This window comes from Carcharodon carcharias, chromosome 2 (genome assembly GCF_017639515.1).
Source record: "Carcharodon carcharias isolate sCarCar2 chromosome 2, sCarCar2.pri, whole genome shotgun sequence".
Classification (NCBI taxonomy): domain Eukaryota; kingdom Metazoa; phylum Chordata; class Chondrichthyes; order Lamniformes; family Lamnidae; genus Carcharodon; species Carcharodon carcharias.
In genome coordinates, this window is record NC_054468.1 from 136,951,862 (window position 1) to 136,974,325 (window position 22,464).

General features: G+C 41.6%; 1 protein-coding gene across 5 annotated transcripts in view; it reads left to right on the top strand.

The window, feature by feature from the left end:
* Positions 1 to 21,563, top strand: part of LOC121289705 (uncharacterized protein C6orf118-like) — a 55,017-nt gene extending 33,454 nt beyond the window's left edge. For all 5 annotated transcript variants that reach the window (XM_041209367.1, XM_041209341.1, XM_041209332.1 and 2 more), the window contains 5 exons: positions 5,383 to 5,441; positions 10,643 to 10,833; positions 13,470 to 13,523; positions 20,388 to 20,449; positions 21,241 to 21,563. In XM_041209367.1, coding sequence (XP_041065301.1) covers positions 5,383 to 5,441; positions 10,643 to 10,833; positions 13,470 to 13,523; positions 20,388 to 20,449; positions 21,241 to 21,340 — 466 coding nt within the window. In that variant the 3' untranslated portion in view covers positions 21,341 to 21,563. The remainder of the gene's footprint in view (positions 1 to 5,382; positions 5,442 to 10,642; positions 10,834 to 13,469; positions 13,524 to 20,387; positions 20,450 to 21,240) is intronic.
* The last annotated feature ends 901 nt before the right edge of the window (positions 21,564 to 22,464 follow it).

Here is a 22,464-nt window from a genome sequence, read left to right on the forward strand (position 1 = left end):
CGCAGGTCTAGATGAATGAGATGTATACCAGGCTGTTGAGAGAGGCAAGGGAAGAGATATCAGGGTAAAAGCAAAATACTGCGGATGCTGGAAATCTGAAACAAAAACAAAAATACCTGGCAAAACTCAGGTCTGACAGCATCTGCGAAGAGGAATACAGTTGACGTTTCGAGTCCATATGACTCTTCACCTGTTCTGATGAAGAGTCACACGGACTCAAAACGTCAAGAGATATCAGGGCCTGGCAGTAATTTTTGAATCCTCTCTGGCCACAGGTGAGGTGCCAGAGGACTGGAGGACTGCTAACGTTGTCCCATTATTTAAAAAGGGAGGTAATGATAAGACCAGGAAATTACAGGCCAGTCAGCCTCGGTGGTGGGGAAGTTACTAGAAAGAATTCTGAGGGACAGACTATATCTGCACTTGGAGAGGCACGGATTAATCAGGGATAGTCAGCATGGACTTGTTAAGGAAGGTGGTATTTGACAAATTTGATCGAATTTTTTGAGGAGGTAACCAGGAGTGTTGATAGAATTGCATTTGATGTGGCCTGCATGGTCTTTAGCAAGGCTTTTGATAAGATCCCTTATGGCAGATTGGTCAAGAAAGTAAGAGCCCATAGGATCCAAGGCAAAGTTACATCCAAAATTGGCTGAGAGGCAGGAAGCAGAGGGTAATGGTAGAGGGATGTTTCTGTGACTGGAAATCTGTTTCGAGTGGGGTTCCTCAGGGCTCGGTGCTGGGGCCCTTGCTGTTTGTGGTGTACATAATGATTTGGACTTAAATGTAGGGGGTATGATCAATAAGTTCGTGGATGACATGAAAATTGGTAGGGTGGTAAATAGTGAGGAGGATAGCCATAAACTGCAGGTGGATATCAATGGATTGGTCAGGTTGGAAGAGCAGCAGCAAATGGAATTCAACCTGGAAAAGTGTGAGCTAATGCACTTGGGGAGGGCTAACAAGGCAAGGGATTACACTATGAATGGTAGGACCCTGGAAGTACTGAAGATCAGAGGGACCTTGGTGTGCATATCTGCAGATCACTGAGGGTAGCAGGGCAAGTAGACAATGTAGTTAAGGCATATGGGATACTTGTCTTTATTAGCCGAGGCATAGAATACAAAAGCAGGGGGGTTATGCTGGAACTGTGTAAAACGCTGGTTAGGCCACCACATTATAGGAAGGATTTGATTGCACTGGAGAGGGTGCAGAGGAGATTTACCAGGATGCTGACTGGGCTGGAGGGTCTGAGCTATGAGGAAAGATTGGATAGGCTGGAGTTGTTTTCCTTGGAGCAGCGAAGGTTGAGAGGGGACTTGATAGAGGTGTATAAGATTATGAGGGGGATAGATAGGGTGGAAAGGAAGGCATTCTTCTTCCATTAGTAGAGGGATCAATAACTAGGGGGCATAGATTTAAGGTAAGAGGTAGAAGGCTAAGAGGGGAGTTTAAGGGAAATTTTTTCATCCAGAGGGTGGTGGGAGTATGGAACTCACTGCCTGAAAGGGTGGTTGAGTCAGAAACTCTCATAACATTTAAGAAGTATTTAGACATTCACTTGTGTTGCTATAGCCTCCAGGACTATGGGCCAAGAGCTGGAAAATGGGATTAGTGTAGTCGGATCTTTGTTGACCGACGTGGAGATGATGGGCCAAATGGCGGCCTCCTGTGCTGTAAACGCCTGAACCCATGAGGTAGTAGCATCCACAGATGCTGCCAGACTTACTAAGTTTTTCGAGCACTTTGTTTTTATTTTAGAACTCCAGCATCCACAGTATTTTGCTTTTGTTTCAGATGGACTAGTGCCTGCTTTAGTTGAGCATTAAGGACTCCTCTTGTTTGTCCTTGTCCAATATTATAACTGTGGAGTGATATGTGAGTCTTAACATTGAATGCCTGCAGGTAATTGGATCCTGGAGGTTTAAGTCCTGGTCCTGATCCTGTACTAACCCAATATTGACACTCATTTATCTGTTGCATAAAGATCAGAGCTAGATTTTCTTGCTAATGCCCCTTTCTAGAAGTCTGGTATGCTCAGGGTAATTAATTTTAATGCCATCCTGGTTGAGATCAGCTAACTTGGCACAGGGCAGAGATCAAATGTGGGACTGTCCTCGTATGTGTCACTTAATGACCACTATGGGTAGTGAACTTATCTAGTAAGCCATTGGGAGAACTTTAATTAATGTACTGTTGAAGAAAACTAAAGTGACCATATAAAATTTGCATGTATGGTGTTTTATTTAATGCATTTTGAAGAATATCCTGTATAATCTGATAACAAAGGTTACTGCTTTCCTAGAACATAATATATTGTTTCTTAATTTTATTTGCCCATATCTCTCGAGAGGATTTAAATAGAATTATCAAAAGAGATGTGCAGTCGATTAAACAACCTTGATCTTTTCATACCTGAATTAAAATTGAATTTAACTACTGAAGGCTTCTGTCACCTTTTGGAAGGGTTATATGAGGAATTAGTTTGTGGTCTAAACCCAGTACCAATTTGCAGTCTTGCTCATTGTATGGATAATAGTTGTAGAAAATGGTGACCATACTGATGCAGTAAGGGGTGTGTCTCTCCTGTTAGATTGGAATAAACTTTGCCCCAAATTTAGATCATGTTTCCACAACTGCATAAATTGCCCTAGGACATAGTGTGGCTAACGGAATTTCCTTCCTCCACACAATTTTCCCATTGGAGCCAATACCTGGTGTCCTGATTCTGTAAAGAGACACTAACCTTCTAATTAATTTGCAGTCCCTAATCCCCTTGTATTTTACAGTTTGCACATGTTACCTGCAGTTAAAATTAATTGAGATTATTTAACCCATTAATCTCAGTCCCATAATCATTTGAGGCTGAGTCTAGATCGGTAGGTAAGTATGCAATATGTTAAAACTAGGAGAGACCTAAAAACATTTGCAGCCAAATTAATATCTTTACTGCAGCAGTACTTCTTTAAATGCAGGATCTCTTATTATTTTACTAAAAACTAACAGAATCAAAACTTCTCACTCTAGGAAAAGCTACAGTATATAAAGCTGTCCGTTTGTAAAAATAGGCCTAGGAATGTGAATACAAATTTTGTCAAGAGTTTGACCTTGCGATTTGTTTGTAGTCATAGAAATGAAAGTTTAATTGGTAATGTTTTACTCCTGAGTTGAAAAGGTAAGTTTATATCTGATGGGATTCAATATTATTTTCATCTGGGTGCAGAGGCATGTTTCTTTGCTCAAATGGCCACAATTAAGCCCAGATTTTTGCGGAGTCAGAACAACTCTGGAGCCATTTAAAATGGCAGGTGAGACCCAATTCTGAGATTCGCACCCCCGATTCCTGGTGCCCCAATTTTCATGAATGGGACCCAGCTCCCAACCTTGCTGGCTCTATTGTGGGGGTAGGCATCTTCGACCACCCGCAATTTTTGTGAAATCAGGCCAGCTTTTTCATGACTCCTAGTTCACAGCACCTTGGAGTTATAAACCACAGTTTATATTCAGAAACTTTATGAAAGGTAAGTTCAAAAGGTCTTACCCATGGCCCCTCCATGCCAACTCATGACTTCCATGCATCCCCATAGCCCCTCATATCTCCATGTCAACTCATGCCCATTACCCTGTCCCCATAGCGCCTCACATCCTCCTTGCCAACTCAGGGCCCTTTCATGCCTATTCACCCAATTTACCCTATGTTCAGAAACAATGAACCATATAGTAACAATGGCATATAGATGGAATTGCGCAGAAAGAAAAAACACCCATTCACAAATCTTCTTTTGAAAAAACCTGTTGGTCCTACAGATATATAAAAGTATCAATCAGACAAACCATTAATGTATCAAGAGCAGAGGCTTCAAACACTTCACACTTCTTAAACTTAGACAAATGAACATTGAGAAATTGACAAATGAGATCCCAAAAAGAACAATTTATTATAACCACTTAAAAATGTTAATCAAGTAATGTCAACAGTTCTGCCCAGCTGCTGAGAAAATCTTTTTAAGAATCTGGGCTCCTAGCCAAGCATACATAATAAGGACAGGTGTAAGAACTCTTTCAGTAGAACTGAATGGGAGGAGCATGAGTTGACATGGGGGTCACATGGGGAGTGGTTAGGGCTGTCTGAGGAGTGAGAGCTAGTGTGCCTAATGGTCTTTAATACAACTGGGACTTAACTAAGACATTGTGCTGGAGAATTGAGACTGACCTTTTAACTGACCCGCCTCTACACCCATACTTCTCATGCACTCGGTGCTGATCACAGACTGCACTGTGAACCCGATTCCTATGTGAAAAGATAAAAATAGCATGTGAAATCGCACATGGGTCAGTGTTCAGATTGCGAGCTGTGCAAGTGCATAGTTTGTGTTTTCTCGAACCCAGAGGAAGATTTGGGCCTCCATTTCGTTGAAATCTGTGTTATAATTTCAGCATGTAATATTGAAGAAAACAAATTCCTAAACACCAATCTTATTCCATGGCCAAGTCCTAGTTTAGGCTTCAAGCTTTATTGCTACATTATAATTGCTGCTTCCTATGTCTAAGCTTGTGCAGTGGTGTGCCCAGTGGAGTTGGACTGTGTAGAAACCCTGGAGGTTTGGACTGTTATCATCTTCTGCATCTACAGAATCAATACCAATATATTATATTAATTTATCTGACAGCATTTCTAAAACTTTTTTATTCAAATCTAGTGAATCTTTATTTTCAGCACAAAGAACAGTTTTCAAAAAATTAGTTGTATTAAATAATTGTCATCTCATCCACCTCTCCAACACCATCTTTGTCCCTCCCATCAATCCCAACAAATCCCTCACAGGAACAATCTCTCCAGCCAGGGTAACTTTGTGGGCTCCCCTTACCTTTCACTGCTATTGTTCTCCACTAACACTGCTGCCTGGCTGCCACTGCCCCCACCAAACATTGTCAGTCACGTTGTGCGTCACATGCTCGATTCCTCCACACACCTCAGTGTGAGTCAGGCACTGCCCACCAACAGATGCGCCCCTTAAACTGTCCGGTCAAAGCAGTTCAGGCAAACAAAAACTCTATTATTATAGATATGTTGAGTTTCATGAGCTGCTATCTATTGGATTGAAAGCTTGGTGCCAAATGGCATCACTCTGATTCACAGCAGCTAATGGTATATCTGCTATTGGTTAATAACTAGTTAGCACTTAGCCATCACTTAACAGCTAAGTCATTCAGATCAATGGATAGTTCAGGGGTCCCTTGATGTGGAGATGGATGGGACAGAAAATGGTGGGAGCATTGTGGGTTTGTGAAAGGTAAAACCACATCTCGTGTTGTTTCTCTAGCTCGATGTAGTCCTGATGCCTGTTTTTAACATATCTGGTAAACATGTTTCTTGTTTAGGCTAAGGAATGAACTTGAGACAGAACTTTCAAATGCTGAGCCCCCATCTAAGCAGCAAGGTAAGTCAAGCTTTGCTTCAGTGTTAGCAGTTTAAGTAGGATTGCCAACTCTTCCCGATTGACCTGGAGCCAATATCCTGGAAATATAAAAGGATCCAGTTACATATATAAATAATTTTTTTTCACTTTATGGACCTGTATTTGAAATTCCAAAATTATATTCAATAATTTTGGGAATGGCTTTCGTTGAATTATTAAAAAAAAGAACATTATTCTGTATTTTTCATTAACTTAATAGATACTCAGCAATTTTGATTGCCGCTATACTAACTCAATGGGGATAATTTTGACTTTGGCTAATAGTGTAAAACAGTTGATACATGCTTAGCCGCCTGTTATGCACTCTACTGATTTTAATCTCTTTTGAAGTCAGAACGAAACTTGAGAGATCCGATATCACCCTTTGTACGTTATTGGCCAAAGTCAAAATGACTTCCATTGTGTGAAGTTCTTTGGAAATCTTTTGGTGCGGAAAGGAACTACTCATATGCAAGTTTTCACTCACCATTTCAACCATGATCATTTCTTTATTATTATAAATATAACAACACTGTTAATAGTCAAAACTACAACAGCACAAAACAGCTTGGAAGACACTTGTGTAAACTTGGCAACCTCACTCTGGAAAAGCAAAGGATGGGTGGTGGGAGGTGCAGTTTTCATACTTAGGGCTGTGGGGGTGGTGAAATGCTCTTTAAAGTTAAAGTTAAGATACAAGTCAAATAATTTGGCTTCATAGCACCACTGGAACCTATGTTACGAAACTGGAGTCGCCAAGAATTGCAAATGCACTGCATCTGGCATGGCCCACGTGACACGTCATCCTATAAAGAGCACTTGCACAGACATGCCATTTGTGTTGCTGGTAGCTTTGAAGATCGTGACACCAAGCAACCTCTCGGGAAGATTTGAAGCATGTTCTGTCAGTTAGAACCACACATGCCCAGTGAATGCATGTCCTAGACCAGCGTTGTCAAATACATTTCCCACACGTGGTGAATCAGTTACAGACATGTGTCAAATTGATGCTGTTCATTTTTATAGCCACACAATACTGAGTTATGTTAAAGTTGGAGTGGCGGGTATGGGTATGGGTGTCACTCACTAGACCAATTGAGCAAGGAAAAATTAGCCATGTTGCTGGTCAACAGGGCTCACATATCGGTCAGATTGGGACTATGTTTATCAGAATCTAGTTCATTTGTCAGGTTTCTTGTGAGTGGAAGCTTTAGGGCCACTTGCTGAATGAAACAGGAAAAATAGTTCACCATTTGTTATCTTCTATGTTCCTGTTCTCTTTTTCTCTCGATGCCTTTAGATCTGTGGGACTACTCTGAAGCACTGTGAAAGTAGGGCTTGCCTTAGAAGAAAGGTGGTACGATTGTTTTCACAGCTTTCTTAGGGAATCTAATGACACAAGATGCTAGCTGGAGAATTAGTTTTGTGGAGCTGATAGCTGGTGGTGTTCACAAATAGTTGAGGTAAGTGAGTGATGGATAGTGCTGCATGGCTGCCAATGAGGGTTGAAATATGCAATTTTGTTAAGCTGGGGTGGTGTAACAACATCCAAATGTGTTCAGTCTTCTTAATAGATCTGTTGAAACAACTGATTGAAAGGAATAGGGCACTTTTGTGCAAAAGGAAAGATTACAGAAGATTGGCCATGGGCCAAAGGTCTATTAAGTGTCTGGATGCTGTGTTTGGAAATGGTGGGTGTCAGAGTGAGCAAGGCAAGAGTTAGAGCGCAGAAGCCAATACGTAGAGATTTGTCGATTCTCTTCCCTCCCCGAGTCTCATAATATATCAATCTTGATAAGATAGAGATGGTTTACTCCTGAAGAATTTGTTTTAGTTTAAATAAACTGAAGCACACTGTCATAAACAGTATTCTTCAGTTAGCAAATTGTCACCACCCTTTGAGAGTGTATACAGTTGGCTTGCTTTGTGGAATCCAGTTGGACTGCAGAACCCATTTGAAACTGTCCTCTTGGCTATGGCATTGATTATATTGGTCTTGATTGCTGATGTTTTAACGCATATATTTTGTATCATGATGACCTGACTGCCACAAGTTTGATGAGCATCAAAATCCTGTTGGACAACATAATAGACAATGCAAAGCAGTCCCACAATTTAAATACATCATTTAGAGTCATCCAGAGAGAACAGGAACAGAGAAGGTAATAAATAGTGGACTTTTTTTTTTGTTTCATTGAGCAAGTGGCCCTTCAGCTTTCACTCACTAGAAACCTGACAGCTGAACAATATTCTGATGAGCATAGTCCTAATCCAAGTGGCATGTGACTCCTGTTGAACAGCAACATGGTTAATTCTTCCTTGCTCAATTCAGGCTTGGCCTAAATGGCCAAGTGTTTATGGTACTGGGTTTGTAACCCCAAGATCAAGAGTTCAAATCTCACAATGGCAAACTATGAAACAACATCTGAAACAGATGAAAACAGGTTTGTACTCAAAAGAGTTACAGACTGCTGGTCACATGCTGCTTTACATCCTGGTTCCTCAATGACACATTTCTGGGCCTCGGTGGCTCCTTGCAGGCGTTGCCTGTCTTTTACCAGGACCTGATCAAAGTCTGGAAAGTGGTCGCCTCGCGACGCAGCTCTCCCCCGTCAGGAGTAGCGGCTATCGTCAGAGAGCCGCTGCTCAGGAATCCGCCCCTCCGTCCTTTTCAGTGGTTGGCGGAGAGGAGGGCTGTGGCCGCAGGGGTGACCAGGATCGGGGACGTGCTGGGTGGCGGAGGACTGGGCTGGATGCTCCCGCAGGAGTTGGCGCGACGCGCGTCTGTGAGTGTCCAGGTCGCAGCCGATGCCATCCAAGACCTGAGAACGGTCGTGCTCGGACCCGACGTTATTTTGGGTCTTGAGGTGGCCCAGGTACGCGGTGGTCTTCCGTCTGAACGTTCCCCTGTTCGGACGGAATTCCACATTGGCCCCAAGCCCCGAACCCTCCCTCGGGTGCTGGTGCCCCACAATATGAGCCGCCTCGGGGACATGCCCTCTGTGCCTTTTGGCACGGCAAAGAGGGGCTTTTTGTATGGACTGCTGCTGCACACCTTCCATTTTCTCGCCCTTGTCCGTCGCCCGGACACGCCCTGGCGTGCCTTGTTGCCGTCTGGCGGCGGAGGCCCCCGATGGGAGGCCCTCTACGGAGGTGTCCTCCCCCTTTCTATCGGGGACCTGGGTTGGAGGGTGTTGCATGCAGCAGTCCCTTATAATAAGAGGATGCATAGGTTCACGGACTCTCAGGACACATGCCCTTTTTGCAGTCTTGTGGAGTCCGTGGACCATGTATACATAGGGTGTTGTAGGCTGCACTCCCTTTTTAGTTATTTGAAAAACCTTTTATTGGTGTTTTGTTTGCACTTCAGCCCCACGCTCCTGATCTATGGGCACCCGGTGCGGAAGGGGGTCGGGAAGGAGGAGGACCTCCTCGTGAACCTGCTCCTGGGCCTGGCCAAGTTGGCAATTAACAGGTCCAGGCAGCGGGCGATCGACGGGGGAGTCCCGCCCGATTGTTTGTCCCTCTTCCGTGGCTACGTTCGCTGCCAGATGTCCCTGGAGAAGGAGCACGCGGTGTCTGCTGGCACTCTCGAGGCCTTCCGTGCTCGGTGGGCACCGCGGGGACTGGGGTGTTTTGTTGACCCCTTTAATCACATTTTGATTTAAAGTTTGTAAGTTTCCTTTAAACTTTGCTCTTGGTTTTACAGCTGACCTGAATTAGGGGCTGTGCCTGATTTATCCCAATTTTGTTGATTTGGTTTTCATTTAAAAGATTATCAAGAGTTCAAATCTCACAATGGCAAACTATGAAACAATGTAACTTCATCTGAAACAGATGGAAACAGGTTTGTACTCAAAAGAGTTGCTCAATTCAGGATGGATGACAAATAGCGGTCTAGTGAGTATTACCCATACTCATACCCACCACTGCAACTTTAACACAATTCGGCATGCTGGAAGCAGTCTGGGTTGGCTCGATGAGAGGCAATATCATGGGCACTGGCAGAGTGGCAATGGTGAGAGCATAACTGATGTCACCCTGAGAGAGGACAGCAGTCGTATGCTCCATGGAGCCAAAGCTAGTAACTTATTAAAGGACAGATTGCTGGATTGTTGTGAGAGCCTGCATGCCCCTTTGAGTACTGAGATCTGCAGCCAGGCTGATAGCAGTCAGCTTGTATGACAGCAAGCATAGACCTCATCCTACATCAAAGCTTCTATTGCAGTACCCAGAGGTTTGGTAGCCCCCTCCTGTGCTACAGTGGAAACTGAGAGCAGCAGCAACTGGATACTGGCCTAGCTGCAGCCCACTCGTATCTGGTGACTCACAATAAAATGGTTTACTTACTGAAAGAAAATCAAGTAGAAGCAATATTATGGCTTGGTATATAATTCTGTGTAGATTTTAGCTAATACAATAGGAAATACTTGCATAATCACTGCTCAGCTGCAGCTCATAGAAATAGGAGGCGATAATTCAGACTCTTGAGCTTGTTCTATTAGAGCAGAACTCATCTGTGCCTAAATTCCATTTACCCACCTTTGCTTCACTTCCCTTCTCTAACAAATGCCTATCAATCAAACTCATTCTTGAAAATATAAATTGACCCAGCTTCCACAGCTTTTTGCAGGTGTTTGTTCCAGATATCTATTAACCTTTGTGTAGAAAAAATGCTTCTTGATTTCGAGAATTGATCTGGCTCTAATTTTAAAATTGTGCACTTTTGTTCTGGATTCCCTTCTAAGAGGAAGTAGCTCCTCTGTATATACATCACTGTCTATTTAAAATAATAGATATTAATTTAACACAAGGTAATTGCTTGGTTTTTACTTATTTCCTGGTAGTTTATCTGAAAAGCTATCCTAAGGAGAATTGTGACCAGTGTAATAATGTTATGCTCTCTATCGAATGAGAAAGGAAGGCATACTGGGTGGCAATTGCTGATTCCGTGAAGAAAAGCAGATTTCTCCCTGGCGTCCTGGCCAATATTTACCCATCAACCAGCAAGTAATGATATCTGGTCATTATCCCATTGCTGTTTGCAGGACTTTGCTGGGTGCTAATTGGCTGCCATGTTTCCTGTATTAAAAAATCGACTACACTTATTCGCCTGTAAAGTGCGAGGGTTGTGAAAGGTGCTATACAAATGTAAGTCTCTCTTTATTTCTTTTAAATTGCAGAAGCACAGTCTAATTTGAAGCACTTGAAAACCATAAAGCAACCGTTGTCTGGTGTGGAACAGGTGTTATCACTGAGAGACTGTATTTATAAAATGACGGTGAAAATTCAAGAACTGGAGAGTGAGCTGAAGTACTCCATGGTGCCCTCTATAATCACTGATGCTATGCAGAGCTCTATTAGAGACACTTGGGTACTTATGGTTGCTTGTAACCTTTCTACATGTCATAGGATTGTGGTTGGCTGTATTTCTCGAGGATTCATCACCAGAACTGAGATGGTATAACTATCAGGAAAGACTGAACAGCTTATGATTCTTTTCTCTGGCAAAGAGAAGACTGAGGGATAAGCTGATGGAATATCTTTAAAATTATGAATGGGTTTGATAGGGAACTTCCACTTTTAGGAAGGTCCAAAGCCAGGAGCCAGAAATATAAGACATTCACTAATGAATCCAATTAGGAATTTAGGAAAACCTTCTTTACTCTGAGAGTGATGGGAACATAGAAGGCTCCACCACATGGAGAGGCTAATGTGATTTTCATTTGAGGAAAATAGATAAATACATGAGGGAGAAAGGGTTGTGTTGAGTTAAGTAAGGTGGGAGGAAGCTCATGTGGAGTATAGACCTGTTGGGGCAAATGGCCTGTTTCCATGGTGTAAAGAAAAAAACCAAAGTAGTTCTATGTAATCGCACAACTACCAGACTCCAACTTCCGGTCAAAAAAGCCTTTTTTTCTATCTCCAATACTTTTATAACTCATAAATGTCCAAGGAAGAAAATATACCATCATAGGTTTTTTCAATGGATGAACTAAGTGTCATTTTATTACTTGCAGCAATTCTGAATGATTTTAACCATATTCTTTCAATGTAGCAATTGAAAAATACAATTAATTTTCACAAAATCTCTTTTTAGAATTTAAGCTTCACAATATCTTTCCCCCAATTTTCTTTCTGTGTGTCAGACATTGCTCAGTTGGTAGTACTTGTGTCTCTGAGTCAAAAGGTTGTGGGTTCAAGTTCTGCTTCAGTGCAGTACTCAGGGAGCACTGTAATGTTGAAGGTGCTGCCTTGTGAATGAGATGTTAAACTAAGGCCCCATCTGCCCCCTCAGGTGGATGTAAAAATCCCATGGCATTATTTTGAAGAAGAGCAGGGAAGTTATCCCCAGTGTCCTGGCTAATATTTATCCCTCAATCAAAATCGCTATCATTATCTGGCTATTATCATATTGCAGTTTTTGGGAACGTTCCATGCTCAATTTTAGCAACTGCATTTCCTATGGCACAACATCTCAAAGAACTTAATTGGCTTTAGGATGTCTGGTGATCCTGAAACACACTATATAAATGCAATTCTTGTATCTTTTCCCTCACCGTCGCCCCATTACCATGTCTTCCCTACTGAGCTGTGACTCATGGGCTAGAGTTTTACTAATTCAACCCCCCCTGCTCCCCTGCTCCCCACCAGGAGTAAGCTGGCAGGTGAGGCGTGTGGGCTGGGTGAGGAATCAAGAGGCACAGTAGAGGGTGCCATGCCTGCTGCCAACTCACCTCTACTGGAACTTGGAGTAGGTGTCACACAGCCTGCCCGCCTGGCCACTTAAGGGCCTCAACTTGTGCAATTAATGTCCATTTAAGGGTCTCCTCCTGCCTCTGATATTTTACCAAGGATGCAGGGTGCCCACACCACATGACGAAGCCATCAGACTGTCTACAGGTTCATGGTGAAGGAGTTCTCTTCTATTTGGGTATCCTGTGACCACCCTCCCACCCCTCTCACCAGGGCCTGCCTAACAGACCCTAGTGAAGTTGCCCCCACTCGCCATTGAATCCAGCCTGCATGGCTGCTCCTCATGTTGGACTTTTACAGTCCCAGCAGTGGCCACCGCACCCAATGGTACTGCAGAAACTGGAGAGCTGCCAGCCTTCTGATTGTTAGGCACCTCTAGGAGATGGGACACCCCACTATCTGAGCCATTTAACAGCCAGCTGGTTGTTTAATCAGGTCATGGCTTCCCAGCCCTGCAAGGGCGGGCTCGATCCAGACTTTACTGCTGGGGGTCAGGGCCATTGCCTCTATGAAAAATTCCAGCCTTTGTGTAAGATTAGATCTGTGGTGTACCCTCTATTATTCCTGTGTGTGCTCGAGCAGTGACTCTCGTTTGGTCACTGAGGCATCGCAGCCGAGCCCTGTCTGGTGGTCCACTAAGTCTCCCCTTCCAAAAGAGCCATCAAGTAAAGATTAAGTGCAGAAACCTGAATGGATTTTTATTAACTCATGGGCACTGAAGCTAATATTTGTGCCTCAACCATCTAACTAGAAGTGATGAATCAATCCAGCACAGGCTTTGGTAAATTCCAGACTTTGATTTACTTTGAAGGCATATGTTATACATATCTAATGACACCACCATCCCTGTGCACCCCACCCCACCCAAACACGCATACTGGAAATATGGTGTGTGAGCGTAGGACAAATTTTCATCTTTGCTTCTGTTGCAGTTTTATGTGTTTGCATGATGGGTGATTAGACTTAGCACTCTTCTCCCAGCTTTCCTGCCTCACATCTAATTGTGTACTTCTGAGGAAATACAACTAGCCATATGAACTGCATTTCAATTACTAGAATATGAAGTATGGGTTTATAAAAATAACAAGTTATAGGAGGAATCTCTGTTTCAGATTCATCGAAGTCCAATTCTGATGCCTCTTGTTAATTTACAACAGTCTGTATACCAAACTAGCAGTATGTATTAAGAATTAAATAACTAGCTTGGGGAGTTTGTTGAGAAGAGTTATAGCTAATGTTCTAATCTACTAACAGGGTGAAATTTCACATCTGAAGAAGTCCAATGAGTTTCTTCGCAGCAAAATAAAAGTGAGTATTTTTATTATCAGTTTTGGTTAAGTCTCTGCCGTATTTCTCAGTGTGATTTCCTGATTCCCTGAATGTTCTCTGAGCTCAGTTTAACTTTCTTGTCAAAAACTCCCTGAGGACAAGTAGATGCAGTGAATTAGGCATTGTTCTACTTATAGGTCTTGTGCTTGATTTCAGCCAAGTGTCTGTTCATGCTGTTGGCCGCAAGGCTCCCTTGTAAAGATTTTGGATGATCTCAGCCCAGTTCCTAGTGGGAACATTGTTGACGTAGTCCTAGGCCAGAACTAATTGCCATGAAATTATTAATCGCACTCCAACAACACTAAGCATCCACACTTTCAAGATACCTCTAAGTGTAATTTAAAAAGTCCCAAAGTACTTCACTTAACAAAAGGTTAGAAAATTATTGGAGACAAATCAGTGGAGGAAGAAGGATGAAGAGAGGTCACTGAAGACAAGATTGCGGAAGTAGCCTTTGAGGAACTTCAGTGAGAGGAGAGGGCAGTAGTGAGGAGGAACAGCCTATGTGGAATGTTCCAGACTGTGCATCTGGAAGAACACTCAGCCCTGTAGCTGAAAGAATTGGAATGAGAAGAGGTTGAATCAGAAAAGTGGAGGGCGTGTAATGGGGTACAGGACTAAATGAGGTTGTTGAGGTAGAGAGGGTTCAGGCCCATCAAGACTTTTATAGGTGAAGACAAGGATTTTAAAATTGATTACAAGGTAAAAAAGAAACCAGTGAAGGTTGGCGACCAAAGTGATGGGGAACAGGACTTGTGGCAGGAGAGGATTCAGGCAAAGGAGTTATGGACGAGTTGTAATTTGTGAAGAACAGGGGTGACTTGCAAGGACAGCATTGGATTAATTGAGTTTAGAAATGCTGAAGGTGAGAAAAAGCATCTTGTTAGTTAGTTGGAGCCTCTTATGAGACAACCCATTCCTTAGCTGTCTGTCCAGAGCAAGATATATGGCTCAGATTGGGGTATAATGTCACCTCATAGCCAGCATATTGCAGTTTTCCACAACTGATTTTAAAATTCTCATCCTTGTTTTAAAATCCCTTCATGGCCTTGCCCCTCTCCCCAGCCCCACAACCCTCAAGATATCTGTGTTCTAATTCTAGCCTGTTATGCATTCCATTCATAATTGCTCCACCATTGGTGGCCATGTCTTCAGTTGCCTAGGCATCCCTACATCTCTCTGCCTCTCTACCTTGCTTTTTCCTTTAAGCCAGTTATTAAAACTTACCTCTTTGATCAAGCTTTTGGTCATTTGACCTAATATCTCTTGTTGCGGTTTGGTGTCATGATTTGTTTTATAATGCCTCTGTGAAGCACCTTGGAATTTTCATTATGTTAAGGCGCTATATAAATATAAGTTGTTGTTGATCATATTTACAAGTTTCTAACAGACTGGCCTTGTCTCTGGATTGCTTCTGTAATGAAAGGCATGTTTATGCACATAGGTTTTTAGACTGGCTCGCAGCCCTCTACCAATGGGGTCAGTATACTGCCTTTAATCTGGCTTCTATCATTCGGCCTGTCTGCATTAGATAGCCCTACCAGGAGTTTTTACTCCCAGCTGCATAGCTCTCATGGTTATAGGAATTCTCAAACTTTCCCACTATATTAAGGTGTGGTCCCTAGGAAATTGATAATTATCTGTGTAGTGAGGTGGGTGATGTTGCAGAAGTGCAACTAGGTAGTTTTGGTGGTGGTCAGGTTAGAGGCTTTACTCAGTCAAAAGGCTACCAAGACTGCACACCGTGACGCTCCACATGAGGAAGTTGTCAGATGCAGGGACAGGGAGAAGTAGTAAAGTGCAGAATTTTTGGTGCAAGCTGATAATTTAATCTTGTCAATGTTGAATTGAAGGCAATTTTTGACCTTCCAGCAACAACAGCTTGCATTTAATTAATTAATAGGATTAATTAATGACCTGTAAGTGAAGGTGCCCCTAGGTAGCAGCGGTCATAATATGATTGAATTTTACATTCAGTTTGAGGGAGAGAAGAGTGGGTCCAAGAGTAGCATTTTAAAAACTTAAATAAAGCAGAGCTAGCTAAAGTGAACTGGCAAAGAGGTTAAGGATAGTCAATAAAGATGCAGTGGCAGATATTTAAAGGGATATCTCAGAAAACACAGAATAGATACACATTCCAACGAAAGAGAAAAATCTCCAAGGGGATGACCCACCGTCCTTGGTTAACCAAAAAAGTTAAGGATAGTATCAAACTTAACGAAAACACATTTAATTGCACAAGGATGGGTGGCAGGTCAGAAAATTGGACAGAGTGTAAACAAAACAGCAAAGAATGACTAAAAGATTAATAAGGAAGGGAAAATTAGAGTATGAGAGAAAACTTGTTAGAAACATAAAAACAGATAGTAAGAGTTCCTATAGATATCTTTAAAAGAAAAGAGTTAGCAAAGTGAGCGTTGGTCCTATAGAAAGTGATTCTGTGGAATTAATAATGTAAAATACAGAGATAGCAGATTAATTGAATAGGTATTTTGCATTGTTCTTCATTACAGAAGATACAAGTAATTCCCCAGAAATAGCTATAAATAAGGAAATGGAAGGGAGGGAGAAACTCAAGAAAATCACAATCACCAGGGAAGTGGTACTGAGCAAGATCATTGGAGCTGCGGGCTGACAATCCCTGGGTCCTGATGGACTTCATCCTAGAATCTTAAAAGAAGTGGCCAGTGAGATAGTTGATGCATTGGTTTTAATTTTCCAAAATTCCCTAGATTCGGGGGAGGTTCCATTAGATTGGAAAATAGTGAATGTAACTGCTTTATTCAAAAAGAGAGACAGACAAAAAGTAGGAAACTTCAGGTCAGTTAGCTTAGCATCTGTCATAGGGAAGATGTTAGAAGCTATTACTAAAGATGTTATAGCAGAGCACTTAGATGAATTCAAGGTAATCAGGCAGAGTCAACGTGGTTTTGTGAGAGGAAAATCATATCTGGCCAATTTATTGGAGTTCTTTGAGCAAGTAAAATGCTGCGATAAAGGGGAACTAGTGGATGTACTGTTCATGGGTTTCCAGAAGGCATTTCAAAAGGTGCCACATTAAAAGTTATTGAGGAAAATTAAAGCTCACGGTGTAGGGGATAATACAATGGCATGGCTAGAAGATTGGTTAGCTAACAGGAAACAGAATTGGCATAAATGGGTCATTTTCTGGTTGGCAAGATGTAATAAGTGGTGTGCCACAGGGATCAGTGCTAGGGCCTCAACCTTTTACAATTTATATAAATGACCTGGATGAAGGGACTAAAGATATGGTTGCTAAATTTACTGATGGTACAAAGATAGGTAGGAAGTTAAGTTGTGAAGAGGACATGAGGCTACAAAGGGATATAGATAGGTTAGGTGAGTGGACAACGATCTGGCAAATGGTGTATAATGTGGGAAAATGTGAAATTGTCCATTTTGGCAGGAAGAATAAAAAATAAGCATATTATTTAAATGGTGAGAGATTTCAGAGCTCTGAGATGCAGAGGGATGTGGGTGTCCTAGTGTATGAATTGCAAAAGGTTAGTATACAGGAACAGCAAGTAATTAGGAAAACAAATAGAATGTTATAATTTATTACAAGGCGAATTGAACACAAAAATAGAGAGATAAAAGCAAAAAACTGTGGATGTTGGAAATCTAAACTAAAAATACCTGGAAAAACTCAGCAGATCTGGCAGCATCTGCAGAGAGGAACACAGTTAATGTTTCGAGTCCGTATGACTGTCCGTTCTGTTGAAGAGTCCATATGACTTTTCAACAGAACGGACAGGCATACGGACTCAAAACATCAATTGTGTTCCTCTCCGCAGATACTGCCGGACCTGCTGAGTTTTTCCAGGTATTTTTATTTTTGTTTTACAAAAATAGAGAGGTTATGCTTCAATTATACAGGGCATTGGTGAGACCTCATCTGGAGTACTGCGTACAGTATTGGTCTCCTTATTTAAGGAAGGATAGTGGAAGCAGTTCAGAGAAAGTTTACGAGACCTGGAATGGGACGGTTGTCTTATGAGAAAAGGTTGGACAGGCTAGATTTGTATCCACTGGAGTTTAGAAGAGTAAGAGGTGACTTGATTGAAACATATAAGATCCTGAGGGGTGTTGACAGGGTGGATGTGGAAAGGATATTTCCTCTTGTGAGAGAATCTAGAAATAGGAGCCACTGTTTAAAAATAAGGGGTCATCCATTTAAGACAGGTTAGGAGAGAATTTTTTTCTGAGGGTCATGAGTCTTTAGAACTCTCATCCTCAAAAGGCGGTGGAAGCAGACTCTGAGTATTTTTAAGGCAGAGGTAAATAGATTCTTGATAAACAAGGGGGTGAAGGGTTATCGGGGGTAAGCGGGAATGTGGAGTTGAGCTTACAATCAGATCAGCCATGATCTTATTGAATGGCAAAACAGGCTCGAGGGGCCGAGTCATCTACTCATGCTCCTACCTCATATGTTCATATTATCAATTAGAAAAATGCCCCAACGCTCTCATTCACTTGATATCAACTAAGCCATTAGACAACACATTAGTGGGTGACAAGCCAGGAGTGGTGCAGAATGGGAAAACCATGTCTCATCAACATACATATAGAAAGTAACATCATGCCTATGAATTTATGCCACCAAAGAAAAGAAGGGGGCTGATGACAGAGACTTGTAGGTGGACCAAAAATCATTACAGGAGAGGCACCGGGGAGGTGTCGGAGGACTGGAGAATTGCAAACATTACGCCCTTGTTCAAAAACGTTTGTAAAGGTCTGCCCTGCAATTACAGACCAGTCAGTTTAACTTCAGTGGTGAGGAAAGTTCTAGAAACAATTATTTGGGATAGAATTAATAGTCACATGGAAAAATGTGGATTGAATTGGAAGAGTCATCATGTATTTGTTAAAGGAATAACATGTCTAACTAACTTGGAGTTTTTTGAAATGGTAAAAGAGATGGTTGATGAGGCAAGGCTGTTGATGTAGTGAATATGGACTTCCAAAAGGCTTTCGACACAGTGCCACACAACAGACTTTTGAGGAAAGTTACAGGTCATGGAACAAAAGGGGCAGTAGCATAATGGATACAAAATTGGCTGAGGGATAGGGAACAAAGAGTAATGGTTAATGGGTATTTTTCAGGCTGGAAGAAGGTTTGTAGTGAAGTTCCCCAGGCGTCAGTATTGGTACCCTTGCTTTTCCTGATATATATATGATCTAGATCTTGGTGTGCAGTTTCAAAGTTTGCGGATGACACAAAACTTGGGAGAATTGTAAACTGTGAGGAGGACAGTGTAGAACTTCAAAAGGACATTGGTGGAGTGGGCAGATAGGTGGCAGATGTAGTTCGATGTGGAGAAGTGTGAGGTGGTAGACTTTGGTACAAAGAACATGGGGAGACAGTATAACATGTTACTATTCTAAAGATGTGCAGGAGCAGGGAGACCTGGGTGTATACGTACATAAGTCATTAAAGGTGGCAGGACAGGTAGAGAGTTGTTTCTAAAGCATACAGTATTCTAGGCTTCATTAATAGGGGCATAGAGTACAAGAGCAGGTAGGTATAATGAACTTTTATGTAAGACACTGGTTAGACCTCAGCTGGAGTATTGTGTACAGTTCCGGGCACCACACTACAGAAAGGATGTGAACACATTGGAGAGATTGCAGAAGAGGTTTACAAGAATAGTTCCAGGGATGAGACACTTCAGTTATGAGGAAAGATTGGAGAAGTTGGGACTGTTTTCCTTGGAGAGGAGAAGGCTAAGAGGAGACTTGATACAAGTTTTCAAAATCATGAGAGGCCTGGACAGAATAGATAGGGAGAAACTGTTCCCGCTTATAAACGGATCGAGAACCAGAGGGCACAGTTTTAAAGTGTTGTGCAAAAGAAGCAAATACAAGGTGAGTTAAAAACTTTTTCACACAGCGAGTAGTTAGGGTTTGGATGCACTGCCTGGAAGTGTGGGGGAGGTAGGTTCAATTGAGGCATTCAAAAGGGCATTGGATGATTATTTAAATAGAAACAATGTGCAGGGTTACAGGGAAAAGGCAGGAGATTGGCACTAAGTTAAAATGTTCCGTAGAGCCGGTGCAGACATGATGGGTTGAATGGCCCTCTTCTACACCATATGATTCTGTGATTCTGTACTTGCACATTGTATTCACACCTTAGAATTGGATGACATAGGAATGGGAAAACCTCATATTGGTGCAACCAGAGATTGTTCTGAGATTGGTGTTGCAACATGCTTCCTGACCAGAGCAGAGGGAGCTTTAAGACCTGTGCTTATTTGACTTGCTTGATGCTCATGCTGGGTGACTGGAATGGGCAATTCCCCATTGCCTCCTTTTGTTGAGCACTAAAAAAATCACACGGAAATTTTAAACCAGCAAAAACTGTGCCATTACAAAAATCTAAAACCAGGCTGATATTTCAATGCAGTACTGAGGGAGCCCTGTACTGTCATCTTTTGGATAAAATATTAAACTGAGACACATTTGCTCTCTCAGGTGGACATAAAAGATTTCATAGCAGTGATTGTGGAAGAAGAGCAGGGGAGTTTTTCCCTGTCCCTTGGCCAATTTTTATCCCCCAACTAACATGCCCAAAACAAATGATCTGGTCACTACCACATTGCTGTTGTGGGAGCTTGCTGTGTGCAAATTGGTTGCCACACTTTCTACATTATAACAGTGACTGTTCATTGGCTGTAAAGCACTTTGGGATATCCAGAATTCATGAAAGGCTCTTTCCAAATGCAAGTTCTTTTCTATAATATGGTTTATAATTCACTTTTATTTAAAGTGTTTTATTCATGAGTAAAAAATAAAAAGCATTTTCCAACTTTCTGATTTTAGGCACTGAAAAATTATACAGAAAGAACCCTTATTAAACTTAAAGTGAACAAAGATGGTAGAAAGTGAGTATCTATCTCTCATTATATATTTTCCTTATGCTTGTACAGTGGAATAAACTCAGTATTTTTGCCATCAGTGAATTTGGTAGTCAGGTCATTGAACTAGCTTTAACTGTATATGATAAAACTTTTCTGTTTCAGTAGGCCTTGTGCAATAAGTACATTAGTGTGATCCCATAATTATATCCTGTTATGCTAATAGTTATGAATGTGAACTAAGGTGCTTGATCACTGTAAATGGAATTTCTACTCCAATTCTAAACTGCCCACTACAAAGCAACCAGCCAATTCAAAATGGTCAGTTTTCAACCAGAAAGGAAACTATTAACCTTAACAAATCTGTTTCATTCCTCTTCACTGACAGGCTGATGTTGAGGCCCGAGGCCCAGTATGAGGAGCGCATCGGGCTTCTCCATTCAGGCGCAGGATCTCTCCCTCCAGCTGCCTGCATGCATAAAAATGAACATGCTTGAATTTCTGGGCGACTATTTTAAAAATATTTCCATTTTAGTCCAACTAATCAGTTCTTCCGTAAAGAAGTAGGATGAGGAAAGTGTCCATCACCCTCTGAAATCTATGCTTCTTCAGTTGGTGAAACCCATATCACAGGTATAAAATAATACAGAACTGTTGCCTAATAAGTAAATAACTTCTCATAACCTAGGAGGCCTCAGATACGTAGAGAACACTAAAACTATATTCGTGTTAATAAAAATAAGCTGAAAATTTGATAGAGTAGGAGTTTATATTCGTTCTAAATATTTTTCTGATGGAAGTATCACACTCTCTTTCAGGAACTTTTGGCATATGATTAAACACATTGTGGATACAGCTGAGGAGAATGAAAATGCCCCGAGCTCTGTGGAATGGGTCTGTGAATGGACCCCCAAGTAAAGTTCATTCCATAATGGAATTTTCACAGAACTCTATTGATTTAAATGTGTGTGCAATGAAAGCCCTAACATTAAAGAAAATGTATTTTGGCAGAAATTTGTTAAAATTTGAGTGAGAATGTAGTTATCATCTGTACTTATTATTACTCAGTGAATTTCAAAATGAGACCTCCTGTACTGTATAATTCTGAGTTCTTTCCTAATTATAACAACTATTACCTCCATTTATATAGCACCTTTTAATGTAGTCAAATGCCCTGCGGCACTTCACAGAAGCATCTTCAAATAAAATTTGATATCAAACCACATAATGACATATTAGGACAGGTGATCAAAAGCTTAGTCAAAGAGGTAGATTTTAAGGAGTGTCTTAAAGGAGGAGACAGAGGTGATAGAGAGACGGAGAGGTTTAACTTGGAAGTTCCAGAGCTTAGAGCCTAGATAACTGAAGGCAGAACTACTAATGATGCAATGATGGAAATCTGGAATGTGCAAGATGCTAGGAAGAAGCACTTGCATTTCTTTAGCACCTTTCACAACCATAGGTACTGCAAAGTCATATTGAAAGAGGTGGTTGAGATACTGGATGGGCTAAAAACTGATTGAGAAAGTGTGAGAAAAGCTGGCTGTACTTAAAGCTGATAAGTCACCAAGACTGGATGGATGCATCCAAGGATGCTGAGGCAAGTATGGAGATACTGGCCATAATCTTCCTAACCTTACATACAGGGGTGATGCCAGTGGACTGGAGCATTGCAAATGTTACACTCCTGTTCAAAAAGGGTATAATGGTAAACCCAGAAACTATAGGCCAGTCAGTTTAACCATGGTGGTGAGAAAGTCTTCAGAAACAATAATCCAGGATTAAATGAATAGTCATTCGAACAAATGTGGATTAATTAAGGAAAGCCAGTACCAATTTGTTAAAGGCCAATTGTGTTTAACCAACTTTGAGTTTTGTGATGAGGTAACAGAGAGGTTTGATGAGGCTAAAACAGTTAATGTGGTGTACATAGACTTACAAAAAGCATTGGATAAAGTGCCACATAATAGGCAAGCCAGCAAAGTTGAAGATCATGGAATAAAAAGGACAGGGACAGATACAAAGCTGGCTGTGTGAGACTA